General features: G+C 37.9%; 1 protein-coding gene across 1 annotated transcript in view; it reads right to left on the reverse strand.

Annotated features, from left to right (window-relative positions):
- The window catches only part of DENND1B (DENN domain containing 1B), a 240,237-nt gene that overhangs the window by 78,343 nt on the left and 140,544 nt on the right, over window positions 1-21,350 (reverse strand). Inside the window, exon 10 of the mRNA XM_074961176.1 lies at window positions 10,582-10,682. Within this exon, the coding sequence (XP_074817277.1) occupies window positions 10,582-10,682 (101 nt within the window). The remainder of the gene's footprint in view (window positions 1-10,581; window positions 10,683-21,350) is intronic.

Here is a 21,350-nt window from a genome sequence, read left to right on the forward strand (position 1 = left end):
TGCACGGTGATCATTAGAGAATAGTTGAATAAATATAAAACAAGCTAGGGATGTACTTCAAAGAACCACATTTTGCACATAACCGTATAATAAAGAAAGTTTAAGGTTGTGAATTTTTTCATAAAGATAATATTCTGTCAAATAGTCTTCCAAATGTGCTTTCCAGCATTCTTTTCCATTGATGCTATGTGACAACTAGAACTATTCTCATCAGGGGGAGGCCTATCCCAGTTATGGAGGTATCAAACCCTGCTTAAGAATACTATGAAAAAAAACCCAGGTTACAATGAGGTCCTGAAAAAAATCAGAATTAATGGACACAAAATATAAATTCTCCTTAATCACTGTTGCAGAGTTTGGGTTCAAATGTTACATGGGTCATAGCCTGATGACAAGTTTTTAAGTTGAAATAAATAAGCATATATCACTTTTGAACATAAACTTTCAGCAATGAGTAAACAAACCAAATGTGATGGTAGCATGTTCATTCACATGAAAAAGTCACAGAATATTAAAACCTAGTTTTAGCTAATAAAAACAATGCAGTTCAAAGTTATGGCTGAACAACTCTGTGCTTAGCACACTCCACACTGATATGTTGTAAATTCCCCATATTTTCTAAGACCTCCCTGATTCAAAGCTAAATTAACAATAGCATTATGGCATAATGCTGATTTTCCAATAATCTAAATCAGACTTTTATTATTATTACATTTTGTAGTCTGTGTGTATGAATTTCTTCTATTTTTCCTCATTCAGGTCAGCCCTCCAGCTGTTTTGCCAGGTGTGTGAGGAAGGATAAAGGGAAACAGTAGCCCAATAACTTTACAGGGGTCAAGGTATGGGAAACAGCAGTGACATTTCAGACTGACCAGCCTGCCACATTTGCCTACTCATAAAGGGCTGTCATGCTATGATGGAGAACCTAGTTCTCTTGTCCCCTCCCTTCACCCATGATGGTCAACACTGTTTCTATGGGATACCTGTTTCTAGGCATTTTGAAATGCAACTGCAGAAAGTGGCACTATCACTAGAGCCTTCAGCAACCATACAAGTAGTACCACAGGGCTCCCTACTCCTTGGCAGCGCTGGTTAGCTGTGGGAATAGATGAACTACCATAGTGCCTACAGGACCCAAATGAGACTGGATCCCCACTGTTCTAGGCACAGCACAGCACAGAAACAGTCCCTGCCTAGCAGAGCTTACAGAGTAAACAGGTAACACAGAAGGAGGACTGAGTGTGAATGTGTAAAAGCAGACATAAAACGTCTAACATACAAGCAAAATGAACAATATGATGATTTGCAAACATTCTATTAAGTTCCATTTTTTAAAAACATTGTTTAATTTATTCTTAAGTCTCATGCTTAGAGTGCTAAAAGGGTAGGTAGATGAGAAAGTCTTAAGACAGGTATAAAGATTCAGCAACCTCTGGCATTAACAAGCACTCTTGACAGCATATGGGGAAGACAAGGTATGTGAGGTAGTATCTTTTATTGGATCAACTTCAGTTGATGATTCACACGAGAGAGACAAGCTTTCGAGCCACACAGAGCTCTTCTTCAGGGCTGGGAAAGGTACTCCAAGTATCACAGCTAAATGCAAAATGGAACAGATTGTTTAGCATAAGTAGTTAGCACATATTCTAAGGGCCTGGCCCACGGTCACCTCTGCAGTCATAGAACAAAAGGGAGGCGTAGTGGGTTACAGATTGTTGTAATAAGCCATAAATCAAGCATCTCTGTTTGGTCCATGATTTTTAGTGTCTAGCAAAGTTATGACTTTAAGCTCCCAGGCTCGTCTATTGAAAGTGTTGTACCGGTTTCTTTTGAGGATGAAGACTGATAGGCCAGATATAGGATAATCGCATTGTGAATATGCCTGTTTCTCTCACCAATAGAAACTGGTCCTATAAAAGATACTACCTCACCCAACTTACCTCTCTAATATTCTGGGACCAACACGGCTACAACTACACTGCATACAGTGTATGGGGTAGGCATGCTGGCCCAAGTGTAGCCAGGAAAATGGCACTGAGATTCGCTCTAATTCCGATTGGACTGTGTGATGGATCTGCCCATGGACAGACTACTTCGTGGCCAAGCAGCCAGTAACAGATCATGGGAGTGCGATTGCCCGAAGACAGCATGAGGAAGAGCCAGAATGAAACTTGTGTTTAGAACTCTATTGCTCCACTGACTAGGCTTTACCTGCTCTTGAACATTCTCTGCAGGACCTCCTCTCTTCTCTTGTGGTGAGAATGAAAAGCACTCTTCCATTTATGCTGCTACAACAGCCACCACAGGCTTACAGATGAGGCTCTTACAAGGTACTGCTTGGGCCCTTCCCCCATATACTTTTGACTCATACCTCACACTTTCTTCCCAGTATTTTCCAGAATTGGCACCACTCTGACATTACTGATATTGGTCAAGGGTAAAATTTTTGAAAGACTTTTAAGTGATTTAGGAGATTCAGTCCTATTTGCAAAAGTGACTTGAGATCTTAGGAGGCTAAGTCTCGTTGGTTTCACTCCAAGCCACTTTTAAGTGATTTTGAAAATGTTACTTTCTGGGCTCATGGGTTCAGATGCAAATGGCTGGCAAAATCCAGGCAATGGGGGAGGGGTATCCTAGCAGGGATTCCACAGGGGAACAGTCTGGATCACCAGGGAAGATGTGCCAGGTTACGTGTCTCATGCAAGATATACAATGTAGGCACAGATGACCTGACACCAGATTCCCCTGGGAGGCAATAATGTGTAATCAAGGGCCAGCATGGGACTCTTGGTCAAGGTGAACAGGGCAGAACTGCACTGTAGCAGGTGTTTCCAAAAAACAGACTGGTTTGGTAGAAACTTCTCCCAGGTTCTCCTCAGCACTCTATTGCTCAACTAGTGTTGAACAAGAATATGGGGTCCTTCTGATAAAGGCATTGGGGATAAAGGATAAGTAGCATGATGCTCCCCATACTCAACTTGTAAGGACTTACTTCCCTAAAGTATTAATTATAGTAACTGACGTAAACCCAAATTCATCTCTTTTCAGTTAATCTATCCGTGTGCCCTTTTAATATGCATAAGTATTGCAAACATTAGCTTAAAAATAATGGAAACTCATAACTTCATGTCTTTAAAACACCCTATAAACATTTTCAAATTGCCTGACATAAAGTATTTAACCAAGACTACTAGAATGACTAACAAATGGATTTGAAGATTCTCAGAAAACATTGAGTTCAATTGTTGTGTAAACCCTTAAGCAGCTTCTTGAATAGTATATGAAGACATTGTTAAAAAAGGGAAATTCTGCAAAATAACTCCCTCAGTTCATCATGTCAAGCTATTTAAATGTTAATGATGATGTGAGCTTAAAAAGCTACTAGGGGAAAAGTTACCTATGTCTAGTAGTCAGTTTACACACACTGATTCTCATCTGGAGTAAACTGACATAGCTCTATTGGCTTCAAAGGAACTACTCTGACTGACAACAGCTGAGGATCTGCTCCATTAACAACTGTGCTATTTTAAAAAAGTAGAGCAGTGGTCAGCAACCTTCGGCATGCAGCCCACCAGGGTAATCCGCTGGCGGGCCACGAGATATTTTGTTTACGTTGATCCTCCACAGGCACAGCCCCCCACAGCTCACCGTGGCCGCGATTCACCGTTCCCGGCCAATGGGGAAGAAGAGCTAATGACAGATGACATCAAGAAGGCTGACGAGTTTAATGCCTATTTTGCTTCATTCTTCACTAAAAGTGTTAATTGTGAACAGATGCTTAATGTAACTAATATTAACAAAGAGGAGGAGGGCATACAAGTCAGAAGAAGGAAAAGACAGGTTAAAGAATATTTAGACAAGTTAGATGTATTCAAGTTGGCAGGGCCTGATGAAACTCACCCTAAAGTTCTTAAGGACATAGCTGAAGCAGTCTGGGAACAATCAGTGATTTACTTTGAGAACTGATGGAGGACGGGTGAAGTCCCAGAGGACTAGAGAAAGGCAAACATATTACCTATCTTTAAAACAGATTAGGAGGACGATCTGGGGACTTACAGACCATTCAGCCTAACTTTGACACCTGGAAAAATACTGGCTAGGCTGGGTAAGTGGTGTAGGGTGGAGAGTTTTGGTTTTGTGGAACATTGGTCACCCCTCTGTGCAGAGAGGGGGCTGTATAGCTTGGAAGGCATCCACCTCAGTAGAAGGAGAACCAATCTTCTTGGGGACAGGCTGACTAGAGTAGTCAGGAAGGAGTTAAATTAATAGTGAAAGGGGAGGGTAAAAGATGGAAGATATGAGCACTCAGCACAAAATCAAGATATTGAGAAAAAATTATTCAAGGAATTAAAAGACATGAAGAGAAAAAATTCCTGAATTGCTTATACACCAATGCTAGGATCCTGGGTAACAAGCAAGAGGAACTGGAATTGCTCTAGTTTGTATTACTGAAACCTGATGTGATGATGCACATGAATGGAATGTTAAAAAAAATCAACCTATTTAGGAAGGATCCAGTGTGAGCAAAAGGCGTGGGGGCGAGGCACTCTAAGTTAAAAATGGCAGTAAGTGTTTCTGAGTCACTGATAACTCTGAAGAAAATCATCTTGAATGTTTATGGATAAATGCCCTAACAGATAAAGCCCAAGATGGGGTATTAGTTGGTGTCTGCTACACCACAACTAAATCACACTAGGGAACAGGATGACCACCTCCTTATACCTCTACCTATAATGTGTAGGCAAAAAACCTGCATGATCATGGAGGACTTCAATTTAAGTGACATATTCTCACATAGTCACACAGTCAGTACTACAACATCCTTGGAATTTCTGAACATTATAGATGACTATGTATGAACTCAAAGTGTTGTAGCCAACACAGGTGAATTCTTTAGTAGACCTTGTCCTAACAGATGAAGAGGAACTAATCAGAAAACTAAAAATTAATGGTCGCTTAGGTACAAGTGATCATGACCTGATCATATTTATAATGTGCAAGCAAAAAAAAACTCCAGACTAGTAATATCTATACATACACACATACTTGGTACTTAAATAGGACCAACTGCACAAAGCTGAGAACAGTTACAAGCCAAATCAGCTGTGAGGAAGAGTTTAGTCAGAAAATTGTGAGTGATAATTGGGAATCAGTTAAGAATATCTTATTAGATGCCCCAAAAGCCATAATCAGCCACAAACCAGTTGTGATGGTTAAAAAAAATAACCTGTGTCAGAAGGGAAGTGAAAGCATAAAATATAAAATATATATTATTTAGAATGGAAGAAATGTAAGAAAGCAGCAGTTGATAGTAATGAACATAAATCAGAAGTTAGAAATTGTAGAAAATTGATAAGAGAAGCAAAAGGATACAAGTACAAATCTATGGCTAGCAGAGCTAAGAAGGAGTTTTTTTAAAATATATGAGGAAAAAACAGAATCCTGACAATGCTATTGATCCACTACTAAATGGAGATGGTAGAATTATCAATAATAATGCAGAAAAGAAATGTTCAAGAAATATTTCTGTTATGTATTTGGGTGGGGGAAACCAGATGACACAGTCTCATCACAAATTGTTGATACACTCTTTCCATTCCACTAGTACTCTGGAGGATATTAAACAAAAGCTACTAAAGTTAGACATTTTTCAATAAGCAGATCCAGGTAACTTGCATCCAAGAATCTTAAGAGCCAGCTGCGGAACACACTGGACCACTAATGTTGATTTTTCAATAAGTCTTGGAACAGTGGGAAAGTTCCAGGAGACTGGAAGAAAGCAAATGGTTTGCCAATTTTTAAAAAGGATAAATGGGGTGACCTGGGAAATTATGGCCTGTCAGTCTAACATCAATCCCAAGCAAGAGATATGGGACTTGATTCATAAATACTTAAAAGAGGGTGTGTAATTAATGTAAATCAAAATAGCTATCACATGACATTTTGATGAAAAAACTAGAATGATATAAAATTAATATGGCACACATAAAATGGATGAAAACTGGCTGATAGGTTTCAGAATGTAATTGTAAACAGGGAATCGTCATAAAGCAGTTTTTTTTCGAGTGGGGTCCAGCAGGGATAGGTTCTTGGGCCTACGCTACTTACCATTTTATCAATGACCTGGAAGACAACATACTATCATAATTAATAAAGTTTTCAGATGATACAAACATTGAAAGAGTGGTAAATAATGAAGAGAACATATCATTGATTCACAGTGATCTGGATCACTTAGTAAACTGGGCACAAGCAAACAATGTGCCTTTAAATACAGCTAAATATAAATGTATATATCTAAGAACAGAGAATGTAGGCCATATTTAGAAAATGGGGAGCTCTAACCTGGGAAGTAGTGACTCTGAAAAAGATTTGGGGATTGTGGTGGGTAATCAGCAGCACGTGAGCTCCCACTGTGATGTTCTGGCCAAAAAAGCTAATGTGATCCTGGGATGTATAAGCAGGACATCTAGAGTAGGAGCAAAGATGTTATTTTACCTCTGTGTTTGGCAATGGTGTGACCATTGCCAGAAAACTGCGTCCAGTTCTGGTGCACACAAGTCAAGAAGGATATGGATAAATTGGAGCAGGTTCAGAGAAGAGCCATGAAAATGATTAAAGGGTTAGAAAACATGTCTTATAGCAATAGACTTAAGTAGTTCAGTCTATTTAGCTTAACAAAGGGGTGACTTGATTACAATCTAAGTACCTACATGGGGAAAAATATTTAATAATGAGCTCTTCAATCCAGGCTGGAAGTCAAAGCTAACAAATTTAGACTGAAAAAAAGGCATGCATTTTTGACAGCGAGGGTAATTAACCATTGGAACAATTTACCAAAGGGGGTGGTGATGTTCCACCATGGACAATTTTTAAATCAAGACTGGATGATTTCTAAAAGATATGCTGTAGGAATTATTTTGGGGGAGTTATAAGGTCTATGCTGTAAAGGAGGTCAGACTGGATGATCACAATGGTCCCTTCTGCCTTGGAATCTATGAAATGATTAAACAATCAATTTGTAAGCACCTAAATTGATAACTGGGTTGTAGATAATAGTCAACATGGATTTGTCAACAACAAATCATGCCAAACCAACCTAATTTCCTTCTTTGAGAAGGTTACCAGTGTAGTAGTTACGGAGAAAGTTGTAGATGTGATATATCTTGATATTAGGCTTTTGACATGGGCCCATATTAGTCTTATAAGCAACCTAGGGAAATATGGTCTAAAAATTAAATTACTATAAAAAGGTGCAAAAGTGGTTGAAAGACTGTCCTCAGAGTAGTTATCAGTTCGCTGTCAAACTGGGAAGACATATCTAGGGGGGACTCACAGGGGTCTGTCCAAGGTCCAGTACTATTCGATATTTTCATTCATGACTTGGCAACAGAGTGGAAAGCATTCTTATAAAATTAGTGGAGGACACCAAGCTGGGAGAGTTTGCAAGCACTCTGGAGGACAGGATTAGAATCCAAAATGACCTTGACGAATTAGAGAATTGATGAGAAATCAACAAGATGAAATTCAATAAAGACAAATGCAAAATACTACACTTAGGAAAGTAAATTCAAATGCATAACTACAAAATGGGGGAAAATTGGTAGTACCACTGAAAAGGATCTGGGGGTTATAACGGATCACAAACTGAATATGAGTCACCAGTGTGATGCAGTTGTTAAAAGGCTAATACCATTTGGGGTTTATTAATAGGAGTGACATATGTAAGACCTGTGAGGTAACTGTCCCGCTCTACAGGTCACTGGTGAGGCTTTAGCTGGAGTAAAAACCAGATTATGAGAAAATGTTAAAAAAACGGGATATGTTTAGTCCTGAGAAAGGAAGACTGGAGGGGAGGGGGAATTTCATAAGAGTCTTCAAACATGTTAAGGGCTGTTATAAAGAGGATAGTGATCAATTATTTTCCATGCCTACTCAGGATGGGACAAGTAGTAATAGAATTAATCAGCAGGAAGGGAGATTTAGGTTAGAATTAGAAAAAACATTTATTCTAACTATAAGGATAGTTAAGTACTGGAACAGGTTCCACTGGAGGTTGTGGTGGTTTTTAGGAACAGGTTGGACAAAGGGATGATCTAGGCATACTTGGTCCTGCCTCAGCCCAGGATGCTGGAGTAGATGATCTCTTGAGTTTCCTTCCAGCCCTATATTGTATGATTTCTATTTGGTTTGATGGGGTTACTCACATGTGTAAGTGTTTGCAAGATCAGGGCCTACATCCTTTAAGTAGACGAAATCATCTTAGTTATTTTGGGGTTTTTAACTACGATTTTAAAAGAGCCAAACCTCTCTGGCACAAACAAGTTTTGTGGCAAGCTGCTAATACCTCTGTTTCTTGAATTGAGTTTCATGTTACAATGATGCTGTGACAATCTGACTAAGTCTATGGGAGACATCATAATGAAGACCAAGTGAAATAATATTGATGCAATCTCTGGTTAGGACACGACATTTTGAGCCAAAAGGAAATAATGACAACACTGTAAAAATAAAAACAATATTTTTACGTCAAGACAATGACAACATAATAACAATGCACAAGAAAGTCTATGAAGGTCATTTTACTCGTTCTGAATTGTGGCAGCACCCATAGATTGTTCTCATTACATTTAGGCCCTGAAATCATACAGTATGGTCCTACATCTAACTAGTGTTCCTCAACACTGAGTCATGTTTTATGCCTAAGGGGAAAATATTTACTTTGCTAATAAGAGCCAAGAACCTGGGGAAGGAGAAGTATTTCATGTAACCCTTATGGTAATACTTCTATCTGCCTAAAAAGAACACAGCCCTGTATTAGAAGCACTCAGATAGAGAAACATATATATGCAACAAAAAGTTGAATCATAATTGCTGTGGTAATTTCCCCTATCATACCGTTGCTTTTGTGATTTTTATGTTGTAACTTGAACACTTTATTTACTTGTTTTCCTCTATAGTGCTAAAGAAAAAAAGAAAGAGGATATAAACAAGACTTACAAGTTTAGAAATCTCTTGCTTCTTTAGTGAGTGAATCAAATGTTTGGATCATGCCATAAAGACCTAGAATCTCAACTGTTAACATGACAATCAACTGTGTACAGGACCTGCCACTACAATGTCTGGGTATACTATCCACAGCTTAGTAGTGAGAAATAAAAGCCCTGCGGTACAAGATAAATATCATAGGGTACCAGGTGAAGAAAAGGGTGAGAATTGAGGTTCACAAATCTGCCTTCTTTCTGAGAAGAGAAAATATGGATGATATTGAAGAAGAGTCAGGAGTTCTGATGCTAAGTTCAAATGACACCAAAACTAAAAGAACCGTGTCGAAGCTATACTCCTGTCTTGAATCATTTTCTCAAATGCTGAAGAGAAAGCAAACAGGAATGAGTTTCTCCAAAAGAAATGTATCATTTGAAATGAAGGGCTTGGGTATGCTTTGAAGGGAAAAAAAAAGAGAAAAGATAATTTACTAATAAAGTAAAGATACTACAATGGAAAGAAAAAACAATCCACAAAGATCAACCATCTGCTTAAGAAGACAGCAACCAAGAAGCCTTAAGCAAAAATATTTAGAACTTCTTTAGAAATCAAGAAGTTACTGATGTATTGAACAAAACTCAATGAAACAAACACCAATACTCATAGGTTCTATAGAAAATCCAGCAACCTATCAAACATGTAAACATTATTTCAAATGTGGGAAATACAGGAAACATTAACTAAATATAGGAAAGGCGGCAGATATTGTTGTTAAGGCACTCAGGAGATCTGGGCTCTATCACACACTTCCTGTCTGAACTTGGACAAGTTACTCTACATGTCTAGGCTGCAGTTCCCTATCTGTAAAATGGGCATAATCATTCTTTCTCCCATTCTTTTCTGAATTGTCTATTTAAATTATATGCTCCTTTGGGCAGGGACTATCTCTTGCTATGTGTATGTATAGCCCAATGAAGCCTCTATTTCAGTTGCATCACTAAGGACTATGGTAATAGAAATAAATGAATAATAAATCATTGGTACTCCTAAGTCTTAAAGCCCCAGCCTTTTTGAATAGTAAATTACTTCTGAAAATACTCTGACAATCCTAATAATTCGTGGCCACCAAACATGTATAACTGGAGCCACTTTCTCTTCAATGACTGTGAGAAGTGGCCACAGAGACCAAAAGCACAACTTTCAACTCTAACTTGCCAAGAATACAAAGTCTGCCATATGATCAGCACACTGCAGTTTGGCTCAATTCTTTAACAGCAGTATTTGTTGACAAAAAAATTTCCTCCCCAAAGACACTGGGATACCCAAAAGAAGACTAAGTTCTTTGGGGCAGGAACTGGAGGGGGTCCTGATGGTGACAGTTTAAGGTCACAATACAGGAAAACACTTAACCACATGCTTAAGTTCATCTTTGTTCCAGCTTAAATGCCTTCCTGAATTGGGGCATGCATCATTATTAGTGTATTCATTCACACAATTTATTAATGTTTTCATGAGTTACTTAGATTGACAAAGCTAGGCATTATTATGGCTAAGTATCTCAGAATTAAACATTATATAATATATTAGCTATCTTACCAGCAGTAATCCAAAAGGTGTGGAGGAAGCACTGGGATGTATATGTGTTGCCAATACATTGGATATAACAATGCCGCTGACCCATGAACACAAGCAGTTAACTGAAAATAAAAATATATACACAGAATTGACAACAAAAAATTTTTAACACGAAGAAAGTACAAAATTTAAAATGAAATGTTTATAATCTTAAAGCCTCAATTGCATGAAAAAAATAAATGTTGAAATGTAGCATTGTTAATATTATTTTTAATTGTTAAGATGTCAGAGTTTAGGGCTAGAACTGATCACCAGATCATCTAGTCTGGCCTCCTGTATATCACAGGCCATCAACACCACCCAGTACCCACACACTAAACCCAACAACCAAAGTAAAGTATTACAGACCATCATAACCTCCGGACACAGACTCATAGACTTTAAGGCAAGAAGGACCATCATGATCACCTAGTCTGATCCCCTGCACATTGCACACTACAGAACCTCACCCACCCACTTCTACAGTGGCTGGGCTACTTTAACCTCTGGCTGGGCTACTCACATCCTCAAATCTGGATTTAAAGACTTCAAGTGTACAAACATTTATAAAATGATGAACTGACACAATTTGAAAAGGATGCCCCTCATAGTTATCCTTCCTCAGCCATACTCCCTCAAAAAGAAAAAAAAAAAAAAGAAAAAGCCTGAGCAAACAGATGTACTTGCATCATGCCTGCAAAGTCAACAAACTCAGATACGTCGGAGTAACATCAGAAATGAATCCTACAATTTATTTATTTTAATTTTTTTTAAAATCCCCATTAACAGGCCATACAAAGGATAGCCACCCAATAGCGTAACAAGCCCATCACATGCCCCAAAACTGAAATAGTTTCCCAGCCAATAATTTAAAGAGCCAAATACGCAAACCTTCAGCTTTCCACAAAAATCTTAGCAAACAAATAGTCTTTGTCTTTGGGGAAATGATGCAATTTCCTGCAAATCACCCCTGGTAATCTTGGATAAAAGACCTGAGCCACAAAAGAGAAGCTCCCTCTACTCCTGTAACTCAACACCATGTCATAATCAACAGTGTCAAAGGTAGAAGACAGATCGGGTATCATCATTGTGGACATTTGGGACTCAAGTGAACTTGCACAACATTCAATTCATCTGAGAAGGAGCATAAGTAACTTTCAGACAGTATTCCTAAGGGCTAAACTAAATTCTCCTTAGTCTTTCTCTGTCTTCATCTCTAAACACCTTTTGAAAAAAAGAGTCCAGTAAATCAGGATACTCCAAATGATATGAGACCAGCTTTGTCACCTTTTCAAATAACCCCTCCCAAAAAACTCGTGGTGAGAGACAGGATAGAAGTTGACAAGAAATGGTTCCCTGACCAGTAAGTGAACAACTTCTTGTATGAGGCAAGCTAGCACCTTGGTATCCTGTAATGAGAGGTTAGTCTACACTAATATTGGTCCCAGCAGCCCAGTTTGTTTTACCATTCATGAGGTGCTATCTTGCGGGCTGTATGCCACAGATCCTTACCTGGAGGACCTACCTCTACACACTATTGTGAATAAAATCATTTGAAACAACCAATAATTACTTTGCATTTGCTCTCCCATACAGGGCCCTCCTACCATGAAGACAGATAAACTGGACTGAATCTGGTTGATTTTATTCATAAAATAGCTGAGAAATTGCACAAAATGAGAACATATCAACATTGTTTCCAAACAGAGGTAGCCCAGATCCAGCACATGAGGCATCACCAAGAACACAATCCTACTGATCTAAAGTTCTCAGATGGAGTAAAAGAAGGGGGGGGAGGAGACGTCTTTCCTACGCAGAGGATTTCAGAAACCCAGACATAATAGGACTCAAAATCTTATCTCTTTAGTTCCACTACTGGTGCCACAATTGCCTTCCCTGGTACTTGATTTGCCACAGATAATCCAATGGAGATCTATGATAATAGCACAGACAGAAGGAGGTTTAGAAGCCACCTTGTTTATGGAAGAAAAAAGATGGTTATAATGTTTTATTAGGTCATCGATAAAGTGACTATCCAATATTGACTTAATTAGTACTGGTCTTTATTAAGCATGCATTTCTACTGTAGCAAATGTAAGAGCTAAAAAAATGTGGATCCTGCTAGTACAGTGCTGAAATGTTATGGATTTTATAGGGGAAATCTCTTCATGGAACAAAGCAGCAATTAAAGCTTTAGCATCCTGGGTATCTTGGACAGTTATACTTGTTTATAAAAATTATAGAACAATTTTGCATATACATGTTTATAATAAAAATGGAAAAAATAATTATAAGAGCATCTTGGCAGAAATCATAGACAATTACAATTTGTGCAGCACAGTTTGCTCATCACTCAGATTAATATAATACGATTAAGTATGGAAAAAAAAGAGGGTCTGAAAGCTCCTGAGGGATATCATTAGGGCAAATTGCCAAAGAATGAAACATGAGCCAGTCAGGAGAGTCTGGAAACTGCAATAATACCAAGGGACTTGAATGTTCGACAGTTGGAGCTTCAGTAATGTGTGAACTGCAGGTTACGGTATCAAGAGACTCTGTTCACTGACACATAGAATGTCACTATTGACCAACGAACTGCCCAAGCTTGACAGTTATACTACAGGAAGCCAAGTATATCATAATTCCATATTTAAACTGTTCATTTCAGATTAACATTTTGTTTCTTAGCTTTATGTTAAACAACTACAATTGTACTGTTTTTGGCATTAAGGTAATGTCCAATTTAATAATTATTGCTTTGTTACAAAGAGTTAATTATTCAGTTGTCTTTTGGCAAATGAACATCCTTTTTCTCTTGCACTCATTATTATTTGTTGGATTTACCTAGGATTGTTTTCCTTTACACTTTAAGTAATATTCTTGAAGCTGTACAACCAATTCAGTACTATTTTTAAGTATTTTATACAAAACAGATGTGGATTCACAAATTAAAATATTTATATTATATTGTATTTTGTACTTCAAGCCAAACTATCCATATAAAAATTATTGTTGCAGACATTTCAATCACAGACTGAAATAAAGCAAAGTGCTCATTAGAAGATTCCCAAAATTTAGATAAAGATCTCTTTATCTAGTTAATGAAGTTGTGTTATTCAAGATTCTAAAATGGTATATCTTATGTTTACACATACATAAAAAATAGATACATGCACACAAGCATTTCTATTTCTAGTTATGCAAAAAATTGAAAAATGTGGATTATGTTTTGGTTCGCGCTCATTACCAAAACAATCTAGGAAATGAATAATTACATTGCACAAGATATTTAAAGTTTTATAATTGGTCTTTACTACTTTGTGATCCATGTTTTGGGCTGACATTCAGAAGATAAAAATGTTAAATGTTAAATTAATGCATAACATGACAACTTTACTCTTTTCTAGCAGTGAAAGTATGGACTTAACTGGTTTATGCATTTAACAAAGTTCATTATATTTCTCCTTACATTTTGTACTTAATACACCAAAAGTGTACTGTTTTAACATTTCTATCTATTCTTTAAACAAGAGTAAGTGGATTTATAAACATACCATTGGGAGGTATATAAAAATTTAGTGTGCATTCTAACTTCTAATGAAATTTGGTAATTTAAGCATATATGGAACAAAGATGCTTATCAGCTGAATGACACTGAATACTGTGTCAACTCTACATTACAACATTTGTAAAGTGATAACTGTGGCCTTTGTGTATGAAAGGATTTTGCACTTTTATCTTGATATTTTATTTTGCTTTTGGCTTACCTTGTGATTTTACTTTTTTAAAAAGTTACAAACTGTAATGTTATATCCCAAATTCATCATCCATCTAAATAACTGCATTTCAATATTTGTAGTATTCCCCCGCTAGGTACAGGAAAATATAGGGAATTCTGTAGATATTGGGATAAAACTATCTTTACCTTTAAATAACCAGATATTTAAGGAAAAAGTGAAAAATATTTAAGGGACATTCTATACTTGACCATTTGACCTCTTATGAGCTCAGCAGTTTATAAGTCCACCATTGCATTCAGTGGGATACAGGAGAAACCGCTGAAAGTCTTAGAGGGGAGTGGACAACCTGACTCTAGGTTCCGGTGGTGACTGCTAAGGGAGCAATTAATTGGGTATCGAAGAGTTGTTGTTCACAGGACTGCAAGGAATGGTAATATATGACCACCAGAGTGCAGTATTTAGCATGCTGTGGGGAACTGAGTAATGAAGACATGGGGCAGAAAGCAGAGTCTGAGTCCCATGGTGCTGATGCAGAGAAAAGTGGTATAGGAAACGATGATTGTGGTTGAAACAAGTTGTGAACAGTGCGGTTTATGTGAGTCCCTGGCAGAATGCAGGACTGTTTTTGCTATCTGAGGAGAAGAGTGCATTTAACTGGAGACTGCATCCAGACTGAATTCCATTTCAGCCGGGATGATTAAGAATTACAAAAGAGTGTGGTTCAGATATTTTTCAGGGCAGAAAGCATCTTTAGTAAACTGTCTTGGAGTTGTCTTCAAGGTTGTGGCCAGTCCTACCCATCCTGTCAGTTGCTACTGGAGATTACATCAACTGCAAAATCTGATCAATTTCTGCATAATTATTTCTAAAGATCTGATTTTAGATATGAAAATGATGCATGCAGAACTTCCCTATTAAACATGTTGGATTGTTGAGGCAACAATCCAACATGTTTAATAGGGATTACTTAGTTTCAGAGTCAGAACAGTCCAATGCAATATGTTGAAACTGGTATTCCATTCCCCTGCAAAAACTTGTGGCTTACATTCTTGTCTGGCAAAATTCCTTTTGTAACATGAGATGTTTTGATTGGCACATAATTCTATGGTTTTAAAGAAGATGGAGAAAGTTTGTTGCATGAACTTTGCTAGACCTGACTGTTTGGTATTTCTATACCAGTATTTGATTTTCTAGGTCTTGAAAGTGGTGGCAAAACAGCTATAAAAGCATCTAGACAGGAATGTTTGATAACTTTTTGTCTGTTTTCAGGCAGGGAGCTGAAATATGGTGCTGAGATAGCCTTTGTCAGTCACAAATAACATGAAAGAGAAGGTCTGCCTTTGCTGGTATTATTATGACCGTCAGAATCATTTGATACTGTCAATAGATTCTATTGCATTTTCAAGTATGACTGGGAATGTTTACATCTGATTCTGGTGCTACCTGACAAAGGAGTCTAGTCAGTATCATCAACATCAATCGTAGGTGCTGGAACTAAAGGTCCATGGGGTGCTGTAGCACCCCCTGACTTGAAGTGGTTTCCATTATATATGGGATTTACAGTTTGGTTCAATGGCTCACAGCACCCCCACTATAAAAATTGTTCCAGCACCCCTGAAATCTTGTGTTGTGTTCCCATGAGATGTATAATAACTCTAGTGCTCTTTAATTCTATCTGCTACCGCTTTGAAAAGTGTGTAGGAAGTAGGTGCTTACTGATAATACCAAGCTACATATGCTACTTTCTCCAGACACTTAGGGGATTTCATTGTTTAAGAAATTTATTTAGTGAAATTAATGACAATATGGCACTAAATTAGTAGAGACTGAATCCCAACAAGTTTGAAATTATGCTGAGCAAGTTGGGCAAGAAACATGAGGCAAGTCAGAGTTTCCTTACATCTTCCTATTTCAGATAAGTAGTCTCTTCAGAAGCCTGACAATGTTCAAAAACTGAGGCACCCTTGAAGAGCGACTGCTGTTAGATGGTGCTAGGTCAGATGTGGTCAAGGCAAGTTTATTCTTTCCCTAAGAACATCAAAAGACTATAGCTTTCTTTCTCTCACACACACATGAGGACTTGACAATTCTGATATGTGCCTTTGGTACTCTAATGTTCAACCCTATCAATGAACCTTTACTATGAGCTTTCAAAATAACTGGTCAACTGCCTGCAGCTAGGGCAAACAACTGTCTATGGTGTCAACAGAGAGGATTCTGCCTACCCGCGGTTATACTCTGTACTGGTTGCCTGCTTGGGTACAGATTATGTTTCAGATTTTGATCTTAATATTTAAAGCTCATGGTGGACAACAAGTATGTTATTGAGGGTCTGGGGTTCTATATATCTTCTTGTCTTCTAAGATTCCATTATAACTGGGCAATGAACTGAATTTGGAACTGTGTTTAAAACCAGCTTAAACAAGTCTCTAGTTAAACTATTTTCTTACATGGTTTGTCAAGCCAGAAAGAATGGTATTAAACTGTATTAGAATCATGTTTTAAAATCATGTTTATAATTGGCAACCAAATCATGTCAGAATCATGTTCGAAATCAATTTAAAGAGTTCCTAAACTCATTTCCTAGTCCAAAATGTTTATATTTATTGAATATCCACATACTATATAGGAGGCGTTGGAACCCAGTGGAAAAAGCAGTGGACAGACTCAGGAGACCTGGGTTCTATTTCTGGTGCTGGGCAAGTCACTGCACCTTTGTGCCTTGGTTTCTCCATTTGTAAAATGAGAATGTTTATACTTAACTCCTTTGTAAAGTGTTTTAATACCTACAGACGAAAAGAACTATATAAAAAGCTAGATTTTATTATTATTATTAAGAAGGTGATTATGGCTGCAAGAGAAGTATATAATTTAAAAAATATTTCCAGTTCTGCTTGTGTGTTACCTTTTTGGAAAGATTCAATACAATAATATGTTTTAAAAGGTCATTTGTCAATTCCAGACTGTGAAATGCATGAGTCTTTATATGGCATAAAGGAACATATCCTTAAAACAAACCAACAAACAAAACTTGACTACACTTTCAGAAGTTTGTATGACCTGTACACAGTAAAGTCAATGTTCTGTCAGGAATTGTGGGAAAACTGTAACCTAATCATCTGACTTTGCACACAGGGGACACATGTTTAATACTGTATGCTCTCTCAGCAGTAGTACATGCTCAAACATGTCAGATTTATCTCTAAAAAACATTGACTAGCTGAGAACTGTCAGTCAGTAAAGTATCCTCGGGAAATCTTTACATTTGTACCTCTATTTTGATTTTATATTATTTCTATTTAGGTTCTTATAACAATACCCAGCACCATGGCATCTGAGCACTAGTTAACAATATTTAATGCACAATAATGCAAGTTTACATGCTAAACCTTTCGACAAGCCAGAAGGATTTGCCTTTTGGAAATACACCTCTCTAGTAAACTAATTTATTTAAAAGTAGCAATAGAGACTGACTTAAGTTTATACCTTTTTGTAGTCTGGAGTCTATGTCAACAAGAAAAGCAATTTTCTACAATATTTAAAGTTACATTTTTTAAATTTCTGCAGAAACACTGCTATCTTTTTGAAACAATGCTATTTTGAGTTGAAAGCTTTTTGTTAACTGATTTCTACAATATATTTATTTGATAGCTATTTGCAGATTCATCTAATTCAAGTGAATGATCTGAAAACAATAACTCCATATATCACACAAACCATTTTTCTTATCTGACAGTTAACATTCTATCAGGATAAATTACTTTGTTCAAAGCACTTTCCGCAACCTCCAGTGAAACCAACACTGAGAGAATACAAATGACAAGATTTACAATCATGACAATATGAAAAATAAGAATTTATGAAAATTTACTAGCAGAATGTTATCTGCAAGCCAAACACAGTGACTCAAATTAGATAAAATGTGCGAGTAAAATGAACCTGTGAAGCCATACAATCACCTTTTAAAAAATCTACCATATGAGCTACAGCATTAAAAATTAATTCCCCAAAACATTCTCTAATGTTGTCAGTGACTTTGAATGTCATGTCTAGAAATGAGCACTGGCACACTCTTTCTCAAAGTCCCATAGGCCTAATGGTTTGTCTCCCTCCCAATCCCACCTCAAGGATGATGATCAGACCCCTCTATTTAAATTCACCTTTTCAACCAAGGAAATAAAATGAAATGTTGGACTTTGAATAAATTACATGAAAACATTAAGTTTAAACTCGTAGGCATATTTTAAAAACAACCTCCTATTTTTCAGATTTTGTCCTCTTTTTATCTGTATTTTCAATATGTTTATTCTGTGCATTTGACAGCATTTTGTGTACAGTCATTTCATTGTGTTGCTGATGGGCAGTTGCTATTTCTCTCATGATGCAGCATGGTGATATCACCCTTGTATACTTCCTTGGAAGGGAGAAGAGCTCACACAATTCTTGCCAAGCCTTATGAGCTCAAGAAAAGGATGTTTCCAGGTAATAGCAGCAGAGCAGAAAATGAAATTGAAGAGGCAGTGTGCAGGTGAGTGCCCAGAAAGGAGCAGGTGGAAGGAGGAAAATGAGCTTATTTGCCTGCACAAAACACCTTTCTAGGCATAAGTGGAGGTGGAGGCATAAGGGGTAGCAGAGACCAGCTCTTTGTAAATTTTTTAAAATGTTTTTCCTCCAAAACAAGCTAGAACATATTTTAAAGGGTGCTCTTTAGAAAAGAGTGTTTTGAAAAATATTAGTCAAGTTTAACACAAGTTCAAGTTCAAATTGAGTGTCCCCTTAAGTTTTAGACTAAATAAAGAATGTCTCTCCATTCTGGTGCTGCTTTAATCTTGAAAAAGCTAACTCCGCCTACCACTTCTTTCTTCGTCTTTTCTAATGTTCACTTTCAGTCTCCCTGTATTCTTTCCACTTCCATGTGCTATCCTTCCTTCCCCTCTTGCTCACTTATACCCTACTTTCTAAATCGCTCCCTAATTTTTCCCGGCTCCCCCAACCTCTCTTTCTCCCACACACAGGTTTCCTCACCCATTTCCCCCCTCTTACTACCTTCTGTCTCACCGATAATCCTGTCTCTCCCTCTTCCTTTCTCCCCCTCCCCCTGCACTACTTCCCCTCTCTATGCAAAAGGAGTGGCTCTACCGTAAAACAAGGGGGGTCTGCATATGTTTCTCCCCTCTGAAGGGGAAGTTCCCAAGAATAATTTTTGTATCCTCCCTCAAAAAGTAGAGGAACTCCATGGCATGCTCTCCTGCTGTCCACTAATTAAGGAGCAGCAGGGAACAACGATCCTGGTGAACAGTTGACAAGTGACTTATTTACTGCAAGCAAGACCAGAGAGCATCATTGGCTACGTTGTAATTCATCTTTTGAATAGTGAATATGAGGAAGAGAAGTGATGGGATGGGTGAGGAGCTGTGCTAAGTAGGAAAAAGCAGATAGCTAAATACTGCTGGTATGGTATGCGGGCAAAAAGTGCCAGTGTGATATACCAGTTAGTTCAGGCACTGATCACATGTCCTACTTTTACACAGCCACTGATCAACTGAGTAATAGTTTTTTCAAGGGACCTGATTGCTCTGGCAATTCATAATGGAATCTGGGGCATTCCACTTTTAGGTCACCAGTCCAAATATGGCCCAGCTAAATAGTGACTCGGCACCAGAAGAGTTGTTTTTGTACTGACCTTCAGCCCAGGTCCACAAAAACCGCCATTATATTTGGCACTTACTGGTGCTCTTGTTTGGCAGTCCTTACCGAATTGCCAGGGATTACTGGACATTGAAAGTGAGGAGGAGTCCCAGTCAGACGAGGAATTTTTTCTTTTTGCCTTAGTGTTAAACTGCAGGTGGTGTTTTTTTTTTAAAAAGGCAATTTGCTGATCCACCTTTGAATCATGACCTTTTCTTGAAACAAAAACGAACTCTTATTTTTAGGCACAATAGTACTATTATTTATGTTTCTGTACAGATGGCAGGTAAGGGAAGAAAAACTACAAATTGTTATGCAACTTCCACCTAGTCAGATAAAAACAGAATTGTCAACAGCATAATTCCTGATCACAGGCTTCACTGCTTTTCCCCAATTCATCTCTAGTGTCATTCATCTTGCTATTGTATCGTAGGTTCAATTCCCTCCTCTGCCCAGGTCTTTTGGTGTCACCTTAGGCAAGTCACTTAGCCTCTGTGTGTGTCAGTTCCCCACCTGTAAAATGACATTTGTTTTTGTCATGCTGTTGTTCATCATTTTTTGCAGGCATCAACAGTGGTAATAATGGGGTGCGTGTGTGTTTTAATGAGATTTCTGGGCATTCGCTTAATATCAGTTAAATCTTTGCAATGCTTTATGAATGGGACAACAAATTAATACCACTTTCCTATTTTCCAGAGCTAAATTCAGCCCTCAGCTATGTCCACACACACCCTACTGACCTTACTGGAATTTTGTGCATATATCTGAGAGCAGAATTTCATCCTATGTCTGTATTTTGCATAGAATTATCAGGATAACTCTACTCAACATGATTGCTGCTATAAAGTTTACAATCAGTTTCTCAGATGAAGAGCAGCCATATTGCACTGCGTCACCAGCAGAATCTGCTTAAAGAGCTGGTATAACTAGCCATGGGAGGATCACCCCAGTGCAGGGGGATCACTCTGCAGGCACAGAGCCATCATAGTAATTCCTATGCCAATGCCTTCCCCCAGCATATGGGCACAACTGGAGCTGACCCCCAGGTACTGTTTTGGCTCCTTCAGTTTACGCCTTAAAGGAGTCTTGTTGTCTTGTCTTCCTAGTCCCTGGTTGACTATAGATACCATGACTGTCAAGGCAAGGGAACTGAATAGAATTTAATGGGTAACAGTAATCCATACGGACTCAACAAGATTCTAAAGACCCCATTCAGTCCAACTAACTATACTGTATTCAGTGACTGAGTGGGGCTGCTCTCTTTGCATAAAAGCAAGGAAAAGCCCACAGTCAAATACCCACAAAAAACAGTTGCATGTATTG

The sequence above is a fragment of the Natator depressus genome, chromosome 8 (genome assembly GCF_965152275.1).
Source record: "Natator depressus isolate rNatDep1 chromosome 8, rNatDep2.hap1, whole genome shotgun sequence".
In the NCBI taxonomy this organism is placed as follows: Eukaryota; Metazoa; Chordata; order Testudines; family Cheloniidae; genus Natator; species Natator depressus.